The 22,170-nt window shown below is 40.8% G+C and overlaps 1 protein-coding gene across 2 annotated transcripts in view; it reads left to right on the top strand.

Moving 5' to 3' along the window:
* The window catches only part of myo16 (myosin XVI), a 100,156-nt gene that overhangs the window by 18,093 nt on the left and 59,893 nt on the right, over positions 1-22,170 (top strand). For both annotated transcript variants that reach the window (XR_009395007.1, XM_059342580.1), the window contains exons 3-8: positions 1,670-1,740; positions 2,845-2,988; positions 11,354-11,462; positions 14,187-14,311; positions 15,459-15,584; positions 19,413-19,488. Coding sequence is in view for 1 of the 2 variants with exons in the window: in XM_059342580.1 (XP_059198563.1) it covers positions 1,670-1,740; positions 2,845-2,988; positions 11,354-11,462; positions 14,187-14,311; positions 15,459-15,584; positions 19,413-19,488 (651 nt within the window). In the remaining variant the exon portion in view is untranslated. The remainder of the gene's footprint in view (positions 1-1,669; positions 1,741-2,844; positions 2,989-11,353; positions 11,463-14,186; positions 14,312-15,458; positions 15,585-19,412; positions 19,489-22,170) is intronic.

Here is a 22,170-nt window from a genome sequence, read left to right on the forward strand (position 1 = left end):
TTCTTACTCCGTTTGCTCTCTCCATTCTTCTGTAGACCAGTCATTAACAGCTAGCAGCTAGCTGCTACATCTCTGGTCCTCCGCTAATACTCCGCTCTTCAACTCAGGAATATTACCGGCCACTTTACTCCAAACTGCCTCGCTGAAATTAAATCCCTAGGACTCCTACGTCATCCTCGATATGTGCACAGAGCAGCCCGACTCAACTTTGTTTATTCCATGCCCACAATACAGTCTGACCGGTGCTGCGCCACACAGCTATGACGTCATCACAACATATCACACGTGCACTTGCAACCTTTTTTTTTTTTTTTTCCTCCGTGCACTTGCCACCTGAGAGCGCTCCTCTGCATCCTTTGATAACACTGCAACCTTCATGTTACAAAATGCACGTTCACTCAACAATAAAGCACTGCTCATCCTGGATGTTATATTGTTTTGATATATTTTTTAAAGTTTATATTTTGAGAAATAAATATGTTGAATTGAAAAAATTAGATTTTATTATTAAACAAATTAACATTTATACCACATAAACAAACGTAAAAGTACCGAAAATTGGTACCGTTGAGTACCGGTACCGATTCCCAGGTACCGGGTATCGGTACCGTATCGTTTCAAATGTGAAAGGTACCCATCCCTAATTATAACATCCCTATATATAGTGATGGTAATACATTCGGATAAAGATAGGATTAATAACCAGCATCTACTGCTTTTAAAACATGCTTGGTGTATGTGTGTGTGTGTGTGTGTGTGGGTTCAATGTGGTATTTAAGCATGCCTTTTACCATAATGACCCTTTAAGTGAAATGACCTCATGGGGGTCATCAACAGGGTTCATTAACTGGAATTACCATAATTACCATGGTTACTGTCCTCAGAGCCATTTACTTTACTTAAAGACTCCAGTGTTTGTGTGTGTGTGTGTGTGTGTGTGTGTGTGTGTGTGTGTGTGTGGTGGGATTGCGTGACTGTTTTTGCTGGTCGAAAGTCTTCCAGGGTTCTTCTAGTCACTACCCATCCAATGCTGTCAGTGTCAGTGAAATCACATATGTCCAAACCACAGTGCTGCACCTCCCTCTCTCTTGTTTGTTCATCCTGCTTTATTTATCTGTCACACAGTCCAGTAAACACACACACACACACACACACACACACACACACACTCTCGCTCTCTCTCTGTCGGTTTCCTGCTGTGTTCTCGTGCGCTTTTTGTACATGCTGAATAAATAATATTTCAGTAAAATCACTTTTGACCTTGTTTAGCCTACGACTCTCTGCTCATTTGTTTGTGTCTGGCTGCGTGAACTTGTTTGTAGCGGTTTGTGTTTTCCTCAGTAGATCTGTGTCAGTGTGTGAGTGGGTTGCGCGGCTCACTGGAGCTCTCAGTGTGTGATGTGAATGTGTGTAACCCAGAGGCTTTCTGACCCGCTGCCGGAGCGAGGAGCTCCCAAAGACGCTCAGCCTTGACACTGAGACACGCTGCCGTGTCAAGGACAGTCAGAGGACACTTGACACATATTGGTCTTGATAGTGAATGGCACAGATCAGTCTGTGTGCGTGCGTGTACGTGTCAGTGTTTATTCATCTTTACATCGTGCCCTTAGCGCCCCGTCTGTCTTCACACACAGCAGGTGTTAACATTCGATTATGTGCTGTGTTACAGTGTTGCGTCTCCTGAAGGAGGGAGCAGACCTCAACACCCCCATCTCTTCTGGGGGATCCTTGCTACACCTGGTAAGATACACTCACACACACACACACACACACACACACACACACACACACACACACACACACACACACCCTGTTTTTTGACAGTTATACAACATACAACCCCAATCCAAAAAAGTCATAAGATGTTAATAAAGACAGAATGCTTCAAATTCAGAATTCAGAGTGCATATTTGCAAAAAAAAAGTTTATCAGTTTGAAAATAACAATGTCACTGAATAAATGTCACAAGGGATTAGCAAATTATTGCATTCTGTTTTATCTAGATTTTAAAGTAACTCCCAACTTTTTTTGGAATCGGTGTCAAACCCTCCCCAAATCAATCTTGACCTTAAACTACATGGTTATTTTGTGTGAATGGCCTTTGTCCCCACAGAAAAATATTAATATTAGTTTTATCACAAATTTAATTTAAGGAGAAGCATTATCTGTACGCCCTAGAATCATAATTTGTAAAGTAATTTGTATCTACAGTTGTATTCTAATGCAGTTACAGCTGCATTGAATCTGTTAATTTATACAGTAGTTTAAACCACCTCCCATTAAATTTGGTAATATTGATAACGTCGTATAACAAGGTAAATGTAATTTTTTTATAGTATAGTAATCATTTATAGTAGTGTAAATTGATCAAACAACTTTAACAACATAATTATTTGTATTATATACAGACATTTTTTATTGTGTCATCATATTGGCCATCCCATTTTAAATGAATTAATTAGTACTTCATTAAAATACAATCTGCACTCATGTTTTCAATACTCCTCTGTAGTGGTGGTTTCTCAAACTGTCTTCCGAAAGTTTCTCTCTCCAGTAGATAAAAACTGCAAATGGTAAAACTGCAAAATGTCAATTCATTAAGAAGATGTTGCAGAAAAAAACTTCCCAACAACTGCTTTCCATGCCTTTTTATCATTTAGCATGTTACCCCTGTGGCAATACAAGTCTGTAATTGTTACAATCCCCGTACAGTACATTTCTTCTCATATATTAATTATTATGTACTGAACCACTCATGTGTGCTGTTATATTTAGCTGTGCTTCAGGAAATACACATCTCAGCGAAGCAATAATAGGGAAATCTCCTGTGCTTGCATTCTGCAGTGCGCTCGCCACGACAACGTGTTCGCTGCGGAACTTCTGATCGAACGAGGCCTGAATGTCAACCTGCAGGACGAGGACCTGTGGACTGCCCTGCATGTGGCGTGCGTATGTGACCATGCAGATGTGGTGCTGCTGTTGCTGCTGGTAAGAAACACACATGGAAACACAACAAAAACTTGTCAAAACCCACCTGTTCAGAACTTATTTTAATTCATGACCAATGCTGTTGATTTTAATTGTTTGTTTTAATTTGTAACTGTATTTTCACTTTAAAACGTCTTTGAGTACTATGTAAAGCGCTCTATAAGTAAAATGTATTATTATTATTATTAAACATGAACATGGGGTATACTGAGAGGGGTGACACAAACACACAGACACACTTTTTGTTATTTAGTAATATTCTCGTGGATCCTTGCAATTCCAAGCGTGTCAGCTACAAATTAGATTAGTGTTTTGGAGTGGCTCGGCATACTAACTCCATGTTTTGAATCAGCTTTAAACCAGCGGCTGTATTCACATTAGTCATCCAGAATTTTCTGTCCGAGTGGAGTGTCCTGCATTGATGAGGGGTTTTGGATTACTGAGGGTTTGAAACACGACTTTCCATTCCCTCACAAACCCAGCTGCATCACAGAATATTTAGAATCTGGGCATTAGCATGATATCAAAGAGAGAGCGCACTCTGTGGAGGATGTTTCCAGCTCTTGTCGTGTCTGTCTTGACAAGAGCTGTGGTTGTACTGATTAGGTCCATAACGAGAACAGGGCCAGCTGCAGGGGAGGGCATGCACATCCAGCCCAGTCACTCAGTGGGCTGAGTCAGTTCTGCCTGTGTTGATTAGACCCAGCGAGGGTTAACTACAGTCTGGAGCTCCATAGAATCCAGTACAGCCTGGTTCTGCTGATTGGGTCCTGGGTGATTGCTGTCTGTCTGTCTGTCTGCGGGGCAGGACAGAGACGCTCCTGAGAGGAATGGATGTGTTTGAAGAGCTGCCAGCAGATGCAAAGGGTGCACATAGCGGATCTGTCAGCCTGTAGTGGCTGTGTCACTGTTGCTTCATGTGTACGTTGAGCGTTTGCGTATTTGCATTCATTTAATTTCCCTCGAAGCAAAGACTCATGCAGGCTGCCTAGTTCGTAGAGCAGCATGTGATATAGATACGCCAAATGCAATTTATGCAGTGAGTTATGCTTTCATGATAGGCAGCAGCATGTGAGAGGAGAGCGAGAGATTTAATACTGCTCCCTGGGAGGCAGTAACTAAATGTCTCCCAGTCACTACCAACACAGAACCAGTTTCTCGTAAATGAGGTCATATTTACACAGAGCCCTGTTAGGATAGAGCAGAGGGTAAAGAACGAGAGAGGAAAACTAATTATTGGTGGAAAAAATCAAATCAAATCACATTTAACACTGTGAAAAGTTGAAACATTTTTTTCAGCTTACTTTAGCAACACCAAACATTTCTTCAGCTTTCACAGCTTGAATGTCCTTTGATACTAAGTGCTATTTTATTTGACTACATAAACTTCTGCCTGTGTGTGTTATGCCCTTGTGAATGCCTGTGAGATTGTTTATTTTTATTTGTTAGAATATTTGTGAGGGACAAATACGGAGAAACATTGACAGCTGTGTAAGCAGTCTCCAATTTCATACAAATGTGTGTATAGCTAAAGTTATTTTCTAACACCTGTCCCTTGATGGGCATTCAAGCTACCATGTAGCCTCATATATGCTGCCTTTACATACGATAATAGATGCTTTTATTCCAAATGATGTAAACATGACTGCCCACATATCTCCATGGGTCCCTTACATTGGCATATAATTGATCAATATATACATTTTATTATATTTTCTACATAGTAGATTTATATTAAAGACATCAAAACTATTATGGAACAGATGAGGAATTATGAAGTAAACAAAAAAGTGTTAGATTAGATTCTTCAAGGCAGCCCCCCTTTTGCTTTGGTAGTTTCAAACACATTAAGAAGGCAAGAAATTCCGCAAATTAACTCTTTATTAACAAGGTGTTAATTGAAAACCATTCCAGTTGATCGCCTCATGAAGCTGACTGAGAAAATACCAGAAGTGTGCAAAGCAAAAGGTGGCTACTGCGAAGAATCTAAAATATAAAACATATTCTGGTTCGATTACCACTTTTGTTTTTACTACATAATTCCACATGTGTTCTTTCATAGTTTTGATGTCTTCAGTATTAATCTACAATGTTGAAAATAATAAAAATAAAAAAAACATTGAATGAGAAGGTGTGTCCAAACATTTAACTGGTACTGTGCATCCAGAGAAGGGCAGCTCAGCTAAGAGTCAAAACTTTCAGACAACAGAAAACATGGCGGAGGTGGAGGAGGTCACAATAATCTCTTCTCAAGACAAAAGCAGAGGCTTAGAAGCATTAAATACATTGCGACACGTTTCTTTTTTTATTGTAATATCATGCCAAAGTTCCACCCTTATTAAAATGTTTTCCTCATTGTATCCTATAGTTTTGCCTTTAACATTTTGCTACATTTCCCCTCACGATTTCCAGTTGTACAGCTCTGTTTCATCCATTTCAATAAGATACAATGTTGTTAGAATTTCATAAAGCAGACGCTTTTATACAAAGTGACGTACATCTGAGAGTTCATACAATAGCAAATGAACAGACAAACATGAACAAATATGGATGAAATTAACACAGACTACGGAGAGAAGGCTGCATCCATAAACATTTCAAACATTGAGCATAAAAGAGCATTTAGAACTACATGTTACAGTTTAAGAAATTAAAATGAATGCATATAATAATTAAAAACAACAACAACCATTCATGACAACACACAACCAAACATACGACAAAACATTGACAGCATTAACTCAAGAACATAAATACTGACTTGTTGGTGCCATGATTCCAGTTCTGGCCTACATTTAGGACTTGACTTGAATCCTGAATGTGCTTTAAGCTGACAGGTAAGGACATCCAGAAGGTTGTGTCTGTTATTGAGAATGCAGACAGTATGTGGCTGTGAGGAGACTAGCCAAGTAATATAGAAGATTTGAAATGTATTTATTTCCCAAATGATGCACATTTGCAGTAAGACGAATACTTTCCTTTTTTTGTGTATAATAAGCAGGAAAGCCCAACGCTCTTCCTGTCTAGGGGTAAAAATAGCTTCAGTCAAGCCATATTTCCGATAGAGACGCAGTATCCCTTTTCTTCTATTCATTCAGTTTGACACCCATCTCCTCCACCACAGAGCCTGCCAGTGCCCAGTCATTCTGCTCTGTTCGCAAACCGCAGCCTTATCACAACTGTAAGTGGAAGATCTTTCCTCCGAATATAACGGGTTTATGTTTTAATGAGAAGTGGAACAGTGGTCTCGCCAGAGGAGCTTGACTGGCAGCTTTATCTGTGATTGGCACGGGGAGGAATAGTGCTGCTAATATGTGCTAATCTATTGTGTCCTACTCCTCCATCTCTTCCTGTGGTTCCCCCTCCCCTTCCTCCTCTTCTTCTCTGTCCTTGATTTCCTGTCTCCAGCTCCTTCACTGAGGTTTCTGCTGACAGAGATGTTACCAAGCTTGTCTTGTGGGAAAAAGGAGGAGGGGGTTGATGAGAAGTGCATTGTCGCTTTGTGTCCGGTTTGGCAGTGATGTTAATTCTCTTATCTGCTGCCTCCAAACAGCAGGAGAGGGAGTAAGCCAGTTCTAAACTGTCTCTTCCCAACCCGTTTCCAAATGCATTCCTAAAGCCATTCCTCGCTCCAGCTCTAGTTAATGTTGGTCACCGAGACACTGGTAGGATTAACTGGCAGTTCAGAGGCACAGTGGATTGCCCCTTAGCAAGTGGAAACATGACGGGGTGTTTAGGAATAATAGTTTTGATATAATATTCAGCGCTGAAAGAGTCTGATTATCAAACAAACCAGATTGAACTCTCTAGATTTCTACATAGTCCAGTGTAGTTAGTCTTGGCTCATACACAAGCATCCGTATGCCTCAACAGATGCTCTTGATTTTATGTGTTAAATCTCAGCTACCCTTCTATTCAAAGCCACAGCCCACAAAATACTCATCACATCTAACTTCTTCTAGTTGCTCAATTATCTCTTTCTAATTTCATTTCTGATAAAAGTCTGAACTAAACGATGCGGTGAGTGATTAGACATAATTACAGGCTTGCCCTAATTCTGCTTCAGTTGCTCCTTGAGAAACGAAGTGTTGAAAATATGGACTCTTGAAGATAAAAAATAGTCTCCTGTCTGTTTATCAACAATTTTTTTCTTAATTGTCCTTTTTCGTCTCCGTCAGATCGTCGTTCTCCGAGAGAGAGACTCACTTTCTGTCTGTCTAACTGATGCTGGGGAAGATGTAGCAGTGCAATCATTAGATCCCTGGGAGAGGTTCTGTTCCAAAATGTTATTTCTCATCTTACAGTTCAAAAACCCAGTGGGGTTACAGTTGTAGAAGTGACCCACTTTCCTTGCTTGTAAATGATAAATTTAAAACTTCTGAACTCAGAGTGCTTTGAAGTCAAACGATTAACAGCAAGCCCCCGGCTGCACTGAACTCCACTTCACACCAGTTGATTTTTTGGGGAGGTTTCTGTTGATAATGCATCCCTCCCTCCTCTAAACATGACACTGGTTCATGAAGCAACAGCTGCATATTCCTATGATCCACGATCTGCTTTGATTTAGGTCCAGAACCTTCCTCGTTTTTTATATAGTGGTTACTAATGCACCATGCTCTCTTATTAGCATTTTAATCCGCATGATGGTTGATCTGCCACAACAACAAAAAGTACAGACAAAAATGTTGTGTTGATTAAAAGAAAAGTGTGATAAATTACAGTTTTTCCTGCAGCCTCTGTTGTTTACAACACATCACAACACTGCAGCGTGGCAGATCACAGCAGAACAGATGTTGTGTGCAATCAGTAGAGAATAATAGGACCACTGCTTAATTCCTTCTAGTAAATTTCTTTGTCACAGCTTTTTGATAGTCAAGTTTGAGGGTTTGCTGGACACTTGAGGTTCTAAATAGTCGAATGAATAGTGTGAGTATGCTAGTAGCCTATGTTATTAGAGAAATCTTTGAGTTATTCTGAACATCCATATACATGTTATTTTTGTTAGGAAAGTTAAATAATCCATCTCTCAATACAACAGGGCAGATTTTAAGAAAGTGTAATGGAACCCTTTGCTTCAGATGATTTGCACTGGGCTGTGCAGCATGGTCGCGCCAGGGAAAGCTTTCAGCACATATCTGCTAGTTATTATTGATTCTGTGGCAGTGAGTGCATGTAACAACTGCCATTATGAACCACGCGCAGCGGAGTATAAAGAGATTTCCATCTCCAGGACGTCCGAGGTGGATTTGTCATATTGTGGCTGGGGAGCGTGTCGGGGTCAGAAGTCAACTTGTTAACCCCTCGCAGCCAGCGAGGCTGCCAGCCAGCGCCGACTCGTTTATATCTGTCAGCACTTATCATGTGAGCTCAGACACATGATTAATGTCTCTGGATCAATGAGCCACACATCATGCTTCCCTCAACGTTATCTGTGTCTGCTGGTCTTAGACTTCAGTTTGCCATAAAGGGAACTGTAGAGACAGTTTTAATGTTTAAGTTTTTATTGTTGACGTCAGTTTGTGTCTGGCATATATATATGGTCGTTCCAGGCACATTACATCAGTGTTTATGTTACATGCACTGCTAAATGTAGCTACATGCTAACCTGGGGGAAATCTGTAATCATCATTGCTGATGATGTTCATTTCTCTCCAATGTCAGATCAAATTCCTGCTGAAACATGTTAATTTGTGTAGTATTTGGCTGTTTAAGCTTATATATCAGTTTTTTTAAAGTACAAATACAGAGATAGCACAGATGTGGAAAATGTGGAAACGCTTACCAATCTGAGCAAAATTTACCTTTTTAGGATAAGGGCTGAAAGAGACTCTAGCCATGGGTTGTGTGAGAAATACTGAAAATATTTTTTGGGAAAACAATCTCCCTCCATTGACTTCGTTGACTCCTTCATAATTTCGTCCACTAGCAAAAAACAGAAAAATGGTCAAAAGCTGTGTGGTGAGATGCACTACAAACAGGTTAAATAACCCAGAACTAATTTTTTATAAACTGCAGAACCAAAAAAAAAAAAAAAACTTTTAAGTGTACAGAAGTGGATACAGACGTATACAGACTTGAGACATCAGCAGTTAAAATTGGGAAAACGGTGCAATCCTGAAACTATATTTAATGTAACTGTCTAGACAACCATGGGCAAAAATGCTACCAAAATATCTGTTTCTAGCTAAAACTATGAGATTTAAACATATCATGATACCCTTCTGTCTTTTTTAAAAGTTAAGTTTTTGGGTTATTTAGATTTAAATAAACATTCTGGCTTCTTTAACTTGTTGGTAGTGCATTTACCATACAGCAGCTTTTGACCACTTTTCTGTTTTTTGCTAGTGGACGAAATTGTCAAGTAGGCTCCTTCTTTCAATACAAAGTCAATGGAGAGTGATAGTCTGTGTTCAAATCTGGATTGTAGGTCCCTTTTAAAGGACACATTGTAATACCCTGGTGTAAAATGTGACTGTATTTTTGTTTTGCAGTTTTACGGAGCGATTCTCAGAACACCTCATACATTTTAAGGTTTGCCCAGCTGTGTTTTGTGCAGCTGTGAGTGAAGGCGGCCAGCGGTGTGCCCTCCTGACAGACAGAGCAAGATATATCTGTCTGTCAGCTGATGACTTCATCCAGCCAGGCCCCTATTGACTTTTACTGAACCTTGAAGCGAATTGTCTGGGCTAGCACCGCCCTTTACTGCCCACAATAAAGCACACACACACACTCACTCACTCACTCACTCACACACACACACAAACACCCACCCACAATAACAGACACCCACAAGTTAACAGAGGCACCCTGAGTGGAGCTGTCAGGTTTATGAGGAAGTTGATTACCGTTTGGGGGCGAAACACAAATCTAAGGAATATAAATAGAGCAGTCCAAATTTGACATGAGAAGGTAAAAGAAGGATGGGGGATGGAGTGTGTGTATGTATGTGTGTGTGTGTGTGTGTGTGTATTTGTCTGTGTAACGGTGGGTGGAGGGGGCATAATAATATGCACTCTCTCTCTGACTCACTCATCTCATCTCTTCAAGCTGTGCTTCACATTGCGATAAGGTTTCTTATTTTCTCATGAATAGTCACGAAGCAGCAGCCGATAGTTTTTAATGTTAATTAATTCCCTTTGTTAACCCCTAACTAACCCCTCATAAGTGAGCGAAAACAGCTCCCAATAGACGACACAGATGGGTGCACAATGAAACCGCAACGCTCACCAGAAAGTATCCTCTGATAACTGGAATTGACAGCATTGTGCCGCCTTTATCGCACTTTAATTACTCTGCGTTTCTCGGATGAAAAACGTGTCCTCTGAATATCTGCAAAACCTTTTTCATAATTGTAGGGGGGTAAAAACTGTTGTCTGTTTAAAATCAATTAAGAATTGCAAGGTTGCACTGAGGGTTTCAGGCACGGTGTCCTTGAGGTTTTGCTGCTCGGTTTTAAGAGCACTAAGGTTAACAGCTCTTGTGTTGCTCTGTCAGCTGGCTCTCTCTCCTCGCATTTTCAGCCCTCTTCCTCCTATTTTTCCTCCCACCCCTTGCCTCTCTGTCTGCCTGAGGACTGGGCCATAAATCTCTTTGCCGCACTGCAACTCGGTCGTTAGAATTCTATTAGTTGTAAATATTCAATAAGGATCCTCACTTAGAGTCCCCTGTCCCTGTTATCAGACCCGGACCAGCAACGATCGTTACAGCGGCTCGTCTTTTACGGTTAAGTCAGACAACAGGAAGCGATTTATTGCTGGATGCTAACAATTCCCACTTGAAAGGATGTATGTTACTTTTAGAGGGGATGATAAAAAATGAAAAGGGCAGAAGGAAAGTCTGCATTAGTACATTTTGCATGGCTTGTACACATTTCTGCTCCACTGGTAAAGCATTGCAGCATTTTCACAAATAGTGAGTGCAGCAGAGTTCCTCCAAAGAGCAGCAATCAATCATAACCATATTGTGACCAACGACTGTGCTGTCGTCACAGTAACAGTCATTAAAGCAGCCCGAGGGAAGGCCTCCCATGTTATCTAATGCTACAACAGAAGACTGCTCTGGCAGCGTCCTTGTTGAGTAAACTCACATTAATCTTGTCACACATACACTCACACATTCACCCAATGCATCCAGGTAACCAAAGCCTTCCCTCTTAACTGCCCCCACCCCCCGGGTAGTTATTTAATGAGTTCTTTAATTCACTGTATTGTCTGTTAATGTCTCCATGGTTCTGCTCAGGTATACGCCTCTGGGAAGCTGAGATAATTGTGCCCACTTTGTCATCGATTCAAGTCTGATGAATGACCCCGGCTAATACACAGTTTGTTTGTGTCTTTTCTGCTTTCTCTTGCCCTGCGTGTGGAAGGCCGGGGTGAATGTTCTGCTGCAGGATGTCAACGGAAACATTCCTCTGGACTACACCTCCGAGGGAACCGAGACCAGCTATATCCTCCGAAAACACCTGGAGGAAAATGGTAAAGCTCTGCACAACTCTTGTTAGTTTAATCTTGGACAATGAGGGAAAGACAGAGAGGTATCATTGAGATTTCACAATAAATTACTTATGAGCTCAGTTAAAGCTGGAGTAGGCAGTTTTTCCATAATAACCTTTCAACATATTGTAATTAAATTGGTCTGAGGGAAAACTAGCCTTCTGTACCTCCTCTTGGCTCTGTTTTCAGGAAGAGGACTTTCCTATTGGCTGTCCGACAAATGCAGATGAGCGTGCATGTCACTTCAGATGGTAAAAATTTCTGATTTCTGATTCAATGGTGGAAAAGTTGCTATTCCAGCATTGGCAACAACTGCCTACACTGCAAAACGACCCCAAAAAAGAAAGACAGACTTATCCCAAAGACAAAAGAGACTCAATAAATGCAACAAAACGTGTGAAAATCAGTGAATTTGTTGTGGGTTTTTTTTGCTTTTTCCACAAAATTTCCTACCTAAGCTTTATCAGTTTGATTCAATTAAAATGTTCACTCTGTGTTCCATCCAAACAGCCTCTTCAGCAAGTAAAAAAAAATACTAATTTCCTTCATTCAGGAAATACAGCGATAATCTGAATCGTTAATAAGTCATGCCCGCAGCTAAACAGGAGGTGTTCTGTGTGTGTTTGTGCGTAAAGTTCAAGTACACCCACAGGCCTAATGATGGCGGATTGCGATTAGGGCACTTGTCTCCTGCAGAGAAAGGAGAAGGTCAACACAGGAGCTGCGAATATGAGAGATATAAAGGCTCAGGAGAGTTGGAGGCACACTGAGACAAGTGTGGTGGAGGCACAGACGCAGAGTGACAGAGGGAGAGGCAGGGAAAGGAGCCAGAAATATACTGAGAGACACAGAGAAAGAGGAGTCGTGCTGACAAAGCCAGACGGATAAACATAAAGACAGTGATGGAGGGTTTTCCCTCATCTATCTGCCATTGGCCATGAGTTCACATGACAAATGTAAGCTTGTGACTGCAGGCAAACTCATCAAAGCTCAGACCACCCTACACACACACACACACACACACACACACACACACACACACACAGGCTGACTCTACGACTCGTCAGCCACTGAATTTTTTGAGACTTTTTCTCTGCTTCTGTCTGCCAGCCCCCATGGTGATCTCTCCCTGCTGCCTACCTTCAGCTCCCCTGACACCCCCCCTATCACGCTGGGCTTTGCCGCCATGAAACACACTCTTACTCACACAGGCTCTCTCTGCCTCTGTTGCTATAGCAACTTTGCTGTACACTCTCTATCCCCACCAAGTTTGTGCATTTGTGGGGAAAAAAGACAGACCGTCCATGTGCCTTTATGTCGGGAGAAGTAGAAATTCTGGTTTTCTTATTTTTGTCCGAACTGAGTCGCTTGTGTGTCATATAAAACTGGATTCATCCATTGGCTCAGTGGAGAAAAATAATTCTCTTCTGCTATTGTAATGTTCCCATGAACATGTTTTAGAAAGCTACCTTTGGCTCTCATTTATTTGCAAAGACAAACTTATTGATCAGCTAATCCAACCAGTTTACTCGGAAAAGTCCTATTAGTTGGTGCCCTGGAGCTTATCCGAGTGAAATATAGATTGATTGATAATCAATCCATGCTATTACAGCAGCCAAGTCAGCTCCACTGTGTGTGTGTGATTATGGAGCAGTGCATTGATCTTAATGGTTTGGGATGCATGCCCTTGTAGACCACTGTTTGTCTGTGTCAGCTCAGGAGACGAGCTACAGTGGCCTTGAACCGTTCAGGTCAGGGACTGGAGATCTGTATGAGCCTTGGATGACCTTCTGATTTTATTTTGTTTTTAACATCATTGTTGCATCAGTTTGTGGTTGACACAGCCAGCATCCTCTCTAAACTCTCAAGCTGCTCAAACCAAATCCTGTTGAGAAATTTAGTTCTGCAAAAACTTGCAACACTTTATATCAAAAACACGTCAGAAATCGAGGTTATCATGAGGTTAACTCACCCCAGTCTGTGAACTAACTAGTTTGTTGTAACAGTTGAATTTTGGGTGTGAGAAATTTTGATCTATATTTTTGCTTTCTTGCTGAGAGAAAATTGCTTCTTTTTGTGCAGATTAGATGAACAATGTATCATTTGTTAGTTACTGAGCTCAATAGGTGACAGTCTATATCATTTGGACAGAGCAGATTCGCCTGATTCATTCTTTATGTGTACGGAAGTCTGCGAAACGGGTGGAAAAAAAGGTTTTGGATAATTTTCCGATGGTGTTTGCTGGTCTGATACTCATTTTGGCTGCAAGAGAGTGAAGTGCACCACTCCCCTGTGTTCTAAATACAACTTGATGTAAAATGTAATTTTAAAAAATGACTTTGTAAAACTTTTTCCCCTCAGGAACTTATCCTATCCTCTTATCCTGGCAAACCTTTATTTAACCTTTTCTTGGAGAGGAAACAGTTTAGATCAGACTTAGAAAATGAGATAACTTAAAAAGAAAATTCCTCACTTGCCTTTAGGGCTCCCATAGTAACATCCAGAGAGTAAAATTATTATTTTTGTCCACCAGCCAAATGTCGAGTGAGTTTTATCAGCCATTCAATAGCAAAGTAGTGAAGCAAAACTACCAGGCATTTGCATATTTTACCAGCATTTGGCAAGTGGCTGCTGCCATCGATATTCCCATTCAGCATGCCAACTAAAGACTTTCTGTAACATGTAGATCTCATTTGTGGTTTTTAGGTGTGGATGTGTCATCCATGCACACCATGAAGATGCAGAGGCCCAGCATGATGCTGTCTGACGTTAGACAGCTTGTCACCACAGGGGGAGGCGTCAACCAGCCCAATGATGACGGGGTCACTCTGGTCAGTAAGGTCACACATGTGCTTGTGTGTGTGTTGACCTCTTTTTGTCTCTCTCTGCCCCTGGTTGTGGTTTGTTTTGTTTTTTGGATACTGTTGCTTTTCATTTTTGCCAATCCAACGAGGGCTGCAATTTACACATATTTTCATTAGGAATTAATCTGCACATCATTTTTTTTGATTAATGATTAACGGTTTTGTCTATAAAATGTCAGAAAATGGTGAAAAATGTCCATCATAGTTTATCACATAGTCATTATAGTTTTTAAATGTCTTGTTCTGACACCAAAACCCAAAGATATTCAGTTTAATATGATATCAAGCAGAGAAAAGCAGGAAAACTTCATATTTAAAGGGGCTTTAAAAAGCATCATCTGCCATTTTTACATGCAAAATTACTTGAATGATTCATCAATTATCAAATAGTTACATGCCGATTATTTTATTATATTATTTGATTGATTGAATGATTTTCTCTTTATACTGCATTATGTGCATTAAGCAGCCTTATGGCAGAGGGGATAAAATAATTTTCATAAATGTTTGTCTTCCGAATCGGCACGTGATACCGCCGACCTGAGGGCATGATTGCAAATTCACTGCCAAGAATGTGATCAGGTTGGGTTAAAATTCTAAATGCTTTCTGGACCACACGCATTGTCCAAAGGCAGCTGAGGTCCTTAAACTGGATTTTCGAGCATGTTCTGATGATGCCATTCAGACACTTTTTGTCTTTCACAGAAAGACAAACAAATCAGCATAAGAATAAGTTAAAAGACTCTCAATAAATCTTTGATAAAAGGTACATAAAATATTTCTGTTGACACCGAAAGAGTTGAGTTTCCTCAGCAAATGGATTCTCTGGTTTGCTCGCTTAACAATCCTGTCACAGTTTTCACTGAATTTCAGATCTGAGTCAAACACGGTGCCCACTACAATTGTACAATTTGTACCTCTTTACTATGGTGCTGGTTTTGGGGTCGACAACGGATTTCCTGAAATCAATGATGATTTCCTTGGTTTTTAGCACATTTAGGTCGAGGAAGCTCTCATCACACCATTTAACAAATTCAGCGAGGTCACAGCCGTGCTCTGATTGGTGGCCTCTTTGCAGCTCTAATCATAACTTCTCTTCTCTCTCTCTCTAAAGCTCCACATAGCTTGTGCCAGTGGTTACAGGGAGGTGGTGTCTGTGCTGTTGGAGAGCGGGGCGGACCCTCATCCTGCTGACAACAACTTCTGGACCCCTCTCCACCTGGCTGCTAAATACGGACAGGTAACTCCCAACAGTTCAACAGAATGTCAGAGTGTTGTCGACATTAATGAAGCAGGCCCCTAATTCAACTCATTCAGCCGCATCGATCCAATGTGATTATAGTCATTAATGAAATGCAGAGGAAATTATTGATGGATGCATTGTTCCTGTGAGGAAGTTGCCTCCAGTTACCCTGCACACACTCTGATGAACTGCTCTTTTTGGGCCTATTGATCAGAAACCGTCAAACTGCGGGCACGGAGCAGCGCTGCACATGCATTTGTTACAGCATTTTAGATTAGCAGTTTAATGGTCTCTCTTAGAGGAAAAAGAGATTGATTTCCAGATGGGGCGGAGGTGAGCTGTTGGAGCGATGAGATCTGGCGGTTTGGGATGGGTCCAACTATGAAGGAAGGGAAGTGATCATGTTCACATCTTGCTGACCCAACTGGATATTTAATTACATTTCTGGGCTGTGTGCTTTGGCTGCTGACAAAGAGAATTTATTCATTTGGTATTTAGAGTCACTCCATACTTCTTTGCTACATCTACCCTTAAGCAATATTTTCTTTCCCCACACTAGAGTATGTTTTAAAGGTTCCTTCTTCCTCTCTGTTACCTCACAGCCATTTTCTGTTTCATTCACACAGAGCTGCTCCCCTTGGCCTTTTTTTTCTTTCCTCTAACATGATTCATCATCCAGTTGTTAGTAGAACAAATGATCAGCAGTTATTACCATACAAATTTCAATAGCAATCTTCTAAATGGAATAATAACGTGTGTGTGTGTGTGTGTGTCTTTGTTTTTAAGACTTTCTGCATACACAACTACTGTGTGTGTGTGTGTGTGTGTGTGTGTGTGTGTGTTTGTGTGTAATATTTAAGTGCATCTGACTTAAGAGTGGCAGTCTGGAGGATTGGAGAATCGATTAGGTTTCCCTCGCAGCACTAAATCACCTCAGCCATCGGCTCTTCACTGGTGCCAGCACTCTGCCTTCTGCATACCAACTACTCCCCGAGCCTTTCAAACACTCACCTCCTGTCACCATCTCCTTATAGACAGTGACATGTTGGTGATGCAGGATATTATGGGTTCAAGTTGTGTGTGTGTATACAGACAAATAAATCTCTGGTCCCACTAAGAAGATGGTTCGCTGTTAAGAGGCAGAAGCAAACTGTTGCCTGGAAACACTTTTGCTTGCAACTGTAACACTCGCTGGTACGTTAAACCCAAAGACCCCATTCTGCAGCGCGGCAGACGCACTACACTGACCCTTTAAGAAGATACACGACCCTATTACTTCAGCTAATTAAGCTTCCCTCTCTCGGTCTTGTGATAAGTTAGACCTGAGCTCTTGGCGTGCTTGGTTTGAGGCAATGCTTTTAAAGATGTTTCCTCTTGAGGGCAGAATTTTAAATAGTTTTGTGTGTGGATTTTCAAAATGACATGATGTTAAAATACAGCTCTACTGGGATCGGATTAATTTATTCTGTTATATAATAAATGTGCATGTTAATGCTGTGGCAATATAGCAACCACTTGATTCAGTTTCATTTTCTAAAGTGCTCATCATAATCATCTTAATTTTCAGGTCTGGCAAATGTTACTAAAAGGACAATTAGGCTCTCGCCAAAAACTGCTCAGTCTGTGTGAATCTACATCAGTTATAAAGGTTGCTCCGTCCCCGCTGATCCCAAATGTAATGACCTTCTCCTGATCCTCCTGAACCATTCAAGAGTTCAGCTCTTGTGGTGCCACTGACGTGCAGTCAGTATTTATAGGGTGTGAGTGCAGCTGACAGGGTTTGTGGGCAGTAGAGATGCTGTAGACTCATAGCCCAGCAGCTGCTGATGTGGGTCAGAGCCCGTCTGCTGAATGTGCTGAGTCACAGTACTGCAGGCGATGTCTTGTTACTCTGCTGGAGTACAGAGAAGTTCTGCGAATTTGGAGTGCTTCACCACCGCCACAAAAGACATACGTTTTTTTTTTTTCCAACAGGCTGAGTTATACTGCCTAGGAAGAATAAAATCACCTTTGTGTGTAACATCAGTGCCTCTTTACTGTTTATATAACTTAGTTTGATTTGAAGCCTTTGTAAAGCAGCTGAGGATCAGTGATGATAGTTTGTAGTTATTTTACCAGCTGAGTTAACTCCACTACATAATAATACGGTTACTTGCTGTTTAATGTGGAAAAGGCAACTTTTGAACTTTTCCTCCCCTTTGTGTTCCCAAGTGGTATAATTGTTGGAGCCACAGGAGCAAAAACAAACAGCTTTAACATCGAGTGAATGCCCATCTGAGATTCATTCTCGTTTTATGTCGTTTTTTATCACTCTCACTCTCGCCTTCTTTTCCTCCTCCGTCAGCGGTCGTTTCCACACTTACTCTGATTATTCCACCATCCAAAATTTCCACTACCTTGGTAAAGCTACTGTAAACAAAAGATATTTTTTTATAAGTTATCTCTCAGCAAAAGCTCCCTGGTAAGCAATGATACAGTGTATATGCCTAGGGCTTTTATTGTGAAAGGTAGGTGCCTAGAGTTTGCCCCCCTGGTTCAAAATAGGAAGCTTCTGTGTTTTTATTTCATTACACTGATTCCAAAGAGATGGAATGTTATTTAAAACATAAATAAAACAAATGCAATTATTTGCTAATCTTTCTTTATATATAATTAATTGACAAACTGTGCAAAGACAATATATTTTATGTTCTTACTGCTAAAGATAAACTTTGAATTCTGAATCTGATGCATTCTGTTTTGATTTTTGGTTCACTGTGAGATCCAAAATCCAAGATCGTTTCCAGTGGCAGACATAATTGTTTAGTGAAAGAGAGGCTTATTGGGAACCATCTAAACGCCATTGGTGTCATTATAGCCATAACATTTTGCAATCAACAGTTACTCGATAATTCATTGTTGCATTGCAGCCAAATGTAGTGAAACGTGAACAGTCAGAGGGGGAGTGTTAGGTTTATTATTTCCTTCAGTGTTTTTTCTGTGGTTGAGATGGTTCTCGTGTGTAATCACAGTCACATTTATCTCATTTTCATTTTGAGAGAATGCCTTTCTATTTATTGAGCTGCTGAGACAGTTTCTGCCCCATGCCATCTTTCCTACACAACAAATGGTGAGGAACATTCTTGTCTATTATGAATAAATTGAGTCGCGCTTCAGACACTTCAACATGTTGTGTACGCTAATCAAAAATCCGTATTCACAGATTAGAAAGTGCATTTTATAGTGTATTGTTGGCTTTGATGCAGCCAGAGTCACAGAGGGGTCGTGACAGAGAGAATGCAAAAAATAAATAAAAATGCAGAAGATAAAGGAGTAATGAGAGGGAGAGGAGTCTGACTGAGAGACTGTGTGAGCTTAGAGTCAAAGAAGAGCCGAGGCAGAACAAAAGAGGACAGGGGTGACAGCCGTCACTGTGTGTAGAAATGAGGGGAGACGACTACGGGGTTCTTCCACTGTGACATGTGACGGGAGATGCGCTCATTATTAAAGGAGCTCCTCAGTCGGGGTCAACACTTGTATAGGCCTGTCATATATGACATGCACTGTTTGTATTATCTGCTCGGTGTTTAAATTCTAGGTCTGTGTCACAGTATATCCTGTCTACAGCTGCACTATAGCAATACATGTGGGAATAACCTGCATATCTCCTCTGACCTTAAACAGGAAGATCTCAAAAAAGAACATTAGAAATCTGTCATGCTGACATGCTTTTTGTTCTGATGGTTTAAAACTACCGGTATATGCAGTTTACAGTGCCCTAGAAATGTTTGAATTTTTCAAGAATCTAATGAAAATGCATGTGTGTGTTTCTCCCATCTCTTACAGACAAGCATCGTTAGCCAACTACTGAGGCACAGAGCAAACCCGACTCTGTTGAACTGCAACCAAGACAAGCCCTCAGGTGACATATTTAGGCGTTTGCAGAAATATACACATGCACACGTACTCACACAAACACTGCCACTGGAATGGGCAAACGTTGTTTTAGCAAGTAAGAGTTAATGAAGCAAAGAAGCGGAGAAATGGATTTTTGAGTCATTCAGCTGCAAATGCATTAATAATCACAGTGATAATATAAAACACAGGCTCATACACACACACTGTATACACAGTGAATGAGGCTCTGTTGTAATCCGATCTGTGCACATCTGAGTGTATCTGCAAAAGAGAATTAATTTATTAATGAAAGAAAACACTAATGACTTACTCATTCCTGTACGCATGCACATATGCACTGATTAAAATTGGGTGTTAGCGGTAATCAAAAGGGGCTTGTGATTAATTTGCTAATGGGCATTAAAGGTATCGTATCATTATCAAGAGGCATGTATTGTTTTTTTTAATAATGGGAGCTTAGAAGATCAACAAGAGGAGATCTGAATAAAGATAATTTGCCTTCTATGTGGGTCAAGTTGTGTGTATCTGGATCCTGTTTTGACTGGTTTGCACTACAGTTCAGGAAAGACTAAACTGATGATTAATGATTTAAATAATGAGAAGACTGCTGCTACTATCTGAAAAAAGAAACCACTCTTACAGTGATATTATAATTATATCAGTAGGTCCTCTTTGAATCCTACCCTCCTAAATTGAATTTGCATTAAAGGTAATGTTTTTATACAGGATTGGTGCTGTGGAGCAATGTTTTGCGCTTACCACAAAATTTATGTTATGGCTTATAAGGATAATTCAGATTTTTTTTAAAGTGAGATTGCATGAGGTACTTCCCCACTGTCAATGTATTACCTGCAGTAGAGGATAGTTTGCACAGTTTGGAGAACCAGACGTGCGCTCCAGGCAGGAAACAAAAATACTTATTTTAACCACCCTAAAAATGTTATACCTGTGTATGCTATATTAATGATGTTTCCACTAATTTTTGTTGCTCTCCGCGGCTGTTTCATTTGGCACTACTTTTTCTCAACTGTAAAACTTCAAAGTTCCTACGCATAAGCACTGCAGATCGGCTAATTTGGTCCGAATTAAACGTAGCCAAGTCCCCCTAATGGAGCAGCAGCAGCTCTCCTGGTCTGGAGGCATAGGTTTACAGTTTACACACCAGCACCACCAAGTAGCTTGGGCTTCATCTTGGGGTCTAGTTTCCACAGAAGTTTCCCCTCTCTCTCTTCAGCCCATTCAGTACCTATCTGCAAAAGTTCTCCTGTATATTCCGGTTCATAAAGATATCCTTTTGCCTCCATATTGAACGACATTTCTTTGTTGGCTTTTACAAAATCTAGCAACTGGTTTCTGATCAAAACAGGTGATCATGAAGTATATAGGTGCACTTATGTGTAAGAACATTGAAGTTCTACATTTGAGAAAAAGTAGTGCCACATTAAACGGCTGTGGAGAGCAACCAAAATCGTTGGACATATTGTCAATATAGTGTACACAAACACATGTGTAACATTTTTAGGGTGGGTCTTTGTTTAGGTGGTTAAAATAAGTTTTGTGACAGCCCCGTCTGCAGTCTGTTTCCTGTCTGGAGTGGGTGTCTGGTTCTCCAAACTGGGAATGCACAGACCATCATTTTCTTCAGAAAATCCGAACTATCCCTTTAAGAGCAGGATGAAACAGAAGCTGGCCCGATGCTGTTTGCCACTTTATTCCACTGTGTAAGAAATTAGTTTTCACTAAAACTCAACAAGTACCTTAAGTCTCCCACCTCTCTTATTTTCCTCTGTGAATGCTCAGTCTGTGGGTATAATAGTGTTAATTTTCATATTTTTATTCATTTCAAAGCTATTAGTGTTGGAGTTAAAGTCATTAGTAGCTGATGATCCTGATAAATCTTGCCAATTTCCTCCCACACACACACACACACACACAGCACGGGTGAAAATCCCCACATCTCCAACCATTCACTGAGCCAGCCTGAATGTAGTGTATCACTGTAAATGTAAGCAGCGTTTCATGTGTGATCGTGATGAAATGTGCCACAAAGAGCAGCTCTGGGCTTCCCCTCTCCGTTGTGGGATAGAATATCACAGCTGCCTCTAACCATTTACTCCCATGGCTTCATCACACCTCTGACTGCCTCATTCTGGTCTTAAATCAATAGCCCTTTCTAGCATGTAGGCCAGAGATGTGAGACAAGCCCTTAGAGACTGAGACAATCCCCCTCTTTCTCACTTGGAGCTCTGCACCCCTCCCTCAGCAGCCACACGACGAAAAGAAAGCCGAAGCAAGAGATAGGAGTCGAGGGGGTTGTCAGTCACACGGAAATAAAAAGACGGGATGAAGCCATTCCCCTCCCTCGTGCCCTGTTAGACCTCATTACAGACAGGAGGGGATCTTATCTCCCCCTTCCTCTTAAGCACAGTTGGATTGATCCAGAGAGGGGGTTCACATTCTGCACCGATGCAGCCTCATCTGTACAGATTGTGAAGGAGGACTGGCATTGCGAAAGACAAGAAAACAGAAAGGTGTGCCAGCACTATTGTCTTTAACTAACAATACAACAAATATTATGTCTTTCAGCAGCGACAGAGTGATGAGAAATCCATTTTGGAGCTGTCAAATTTGCCAGTTTGAAGTTTTTGTCTATATCCAATTAAACCTTCCGCCTTGAAGTTAAAAT

The sequence above is a fragment of the Centropristis striata genome, chromosome 10 (genome assembly GCF_030273125.1).
Source record: "Centropristis striata isolate RG_2023a ecotype Rhode Island chromosome 10, C.striata_1.0, whole genome shotgun sequence".
Lineage (NCBI taxonomy): Eukaryota > Metazoa > Chordata > Actinopteri > Perciformes > Serranidae > Centropristis > Centropristis striata.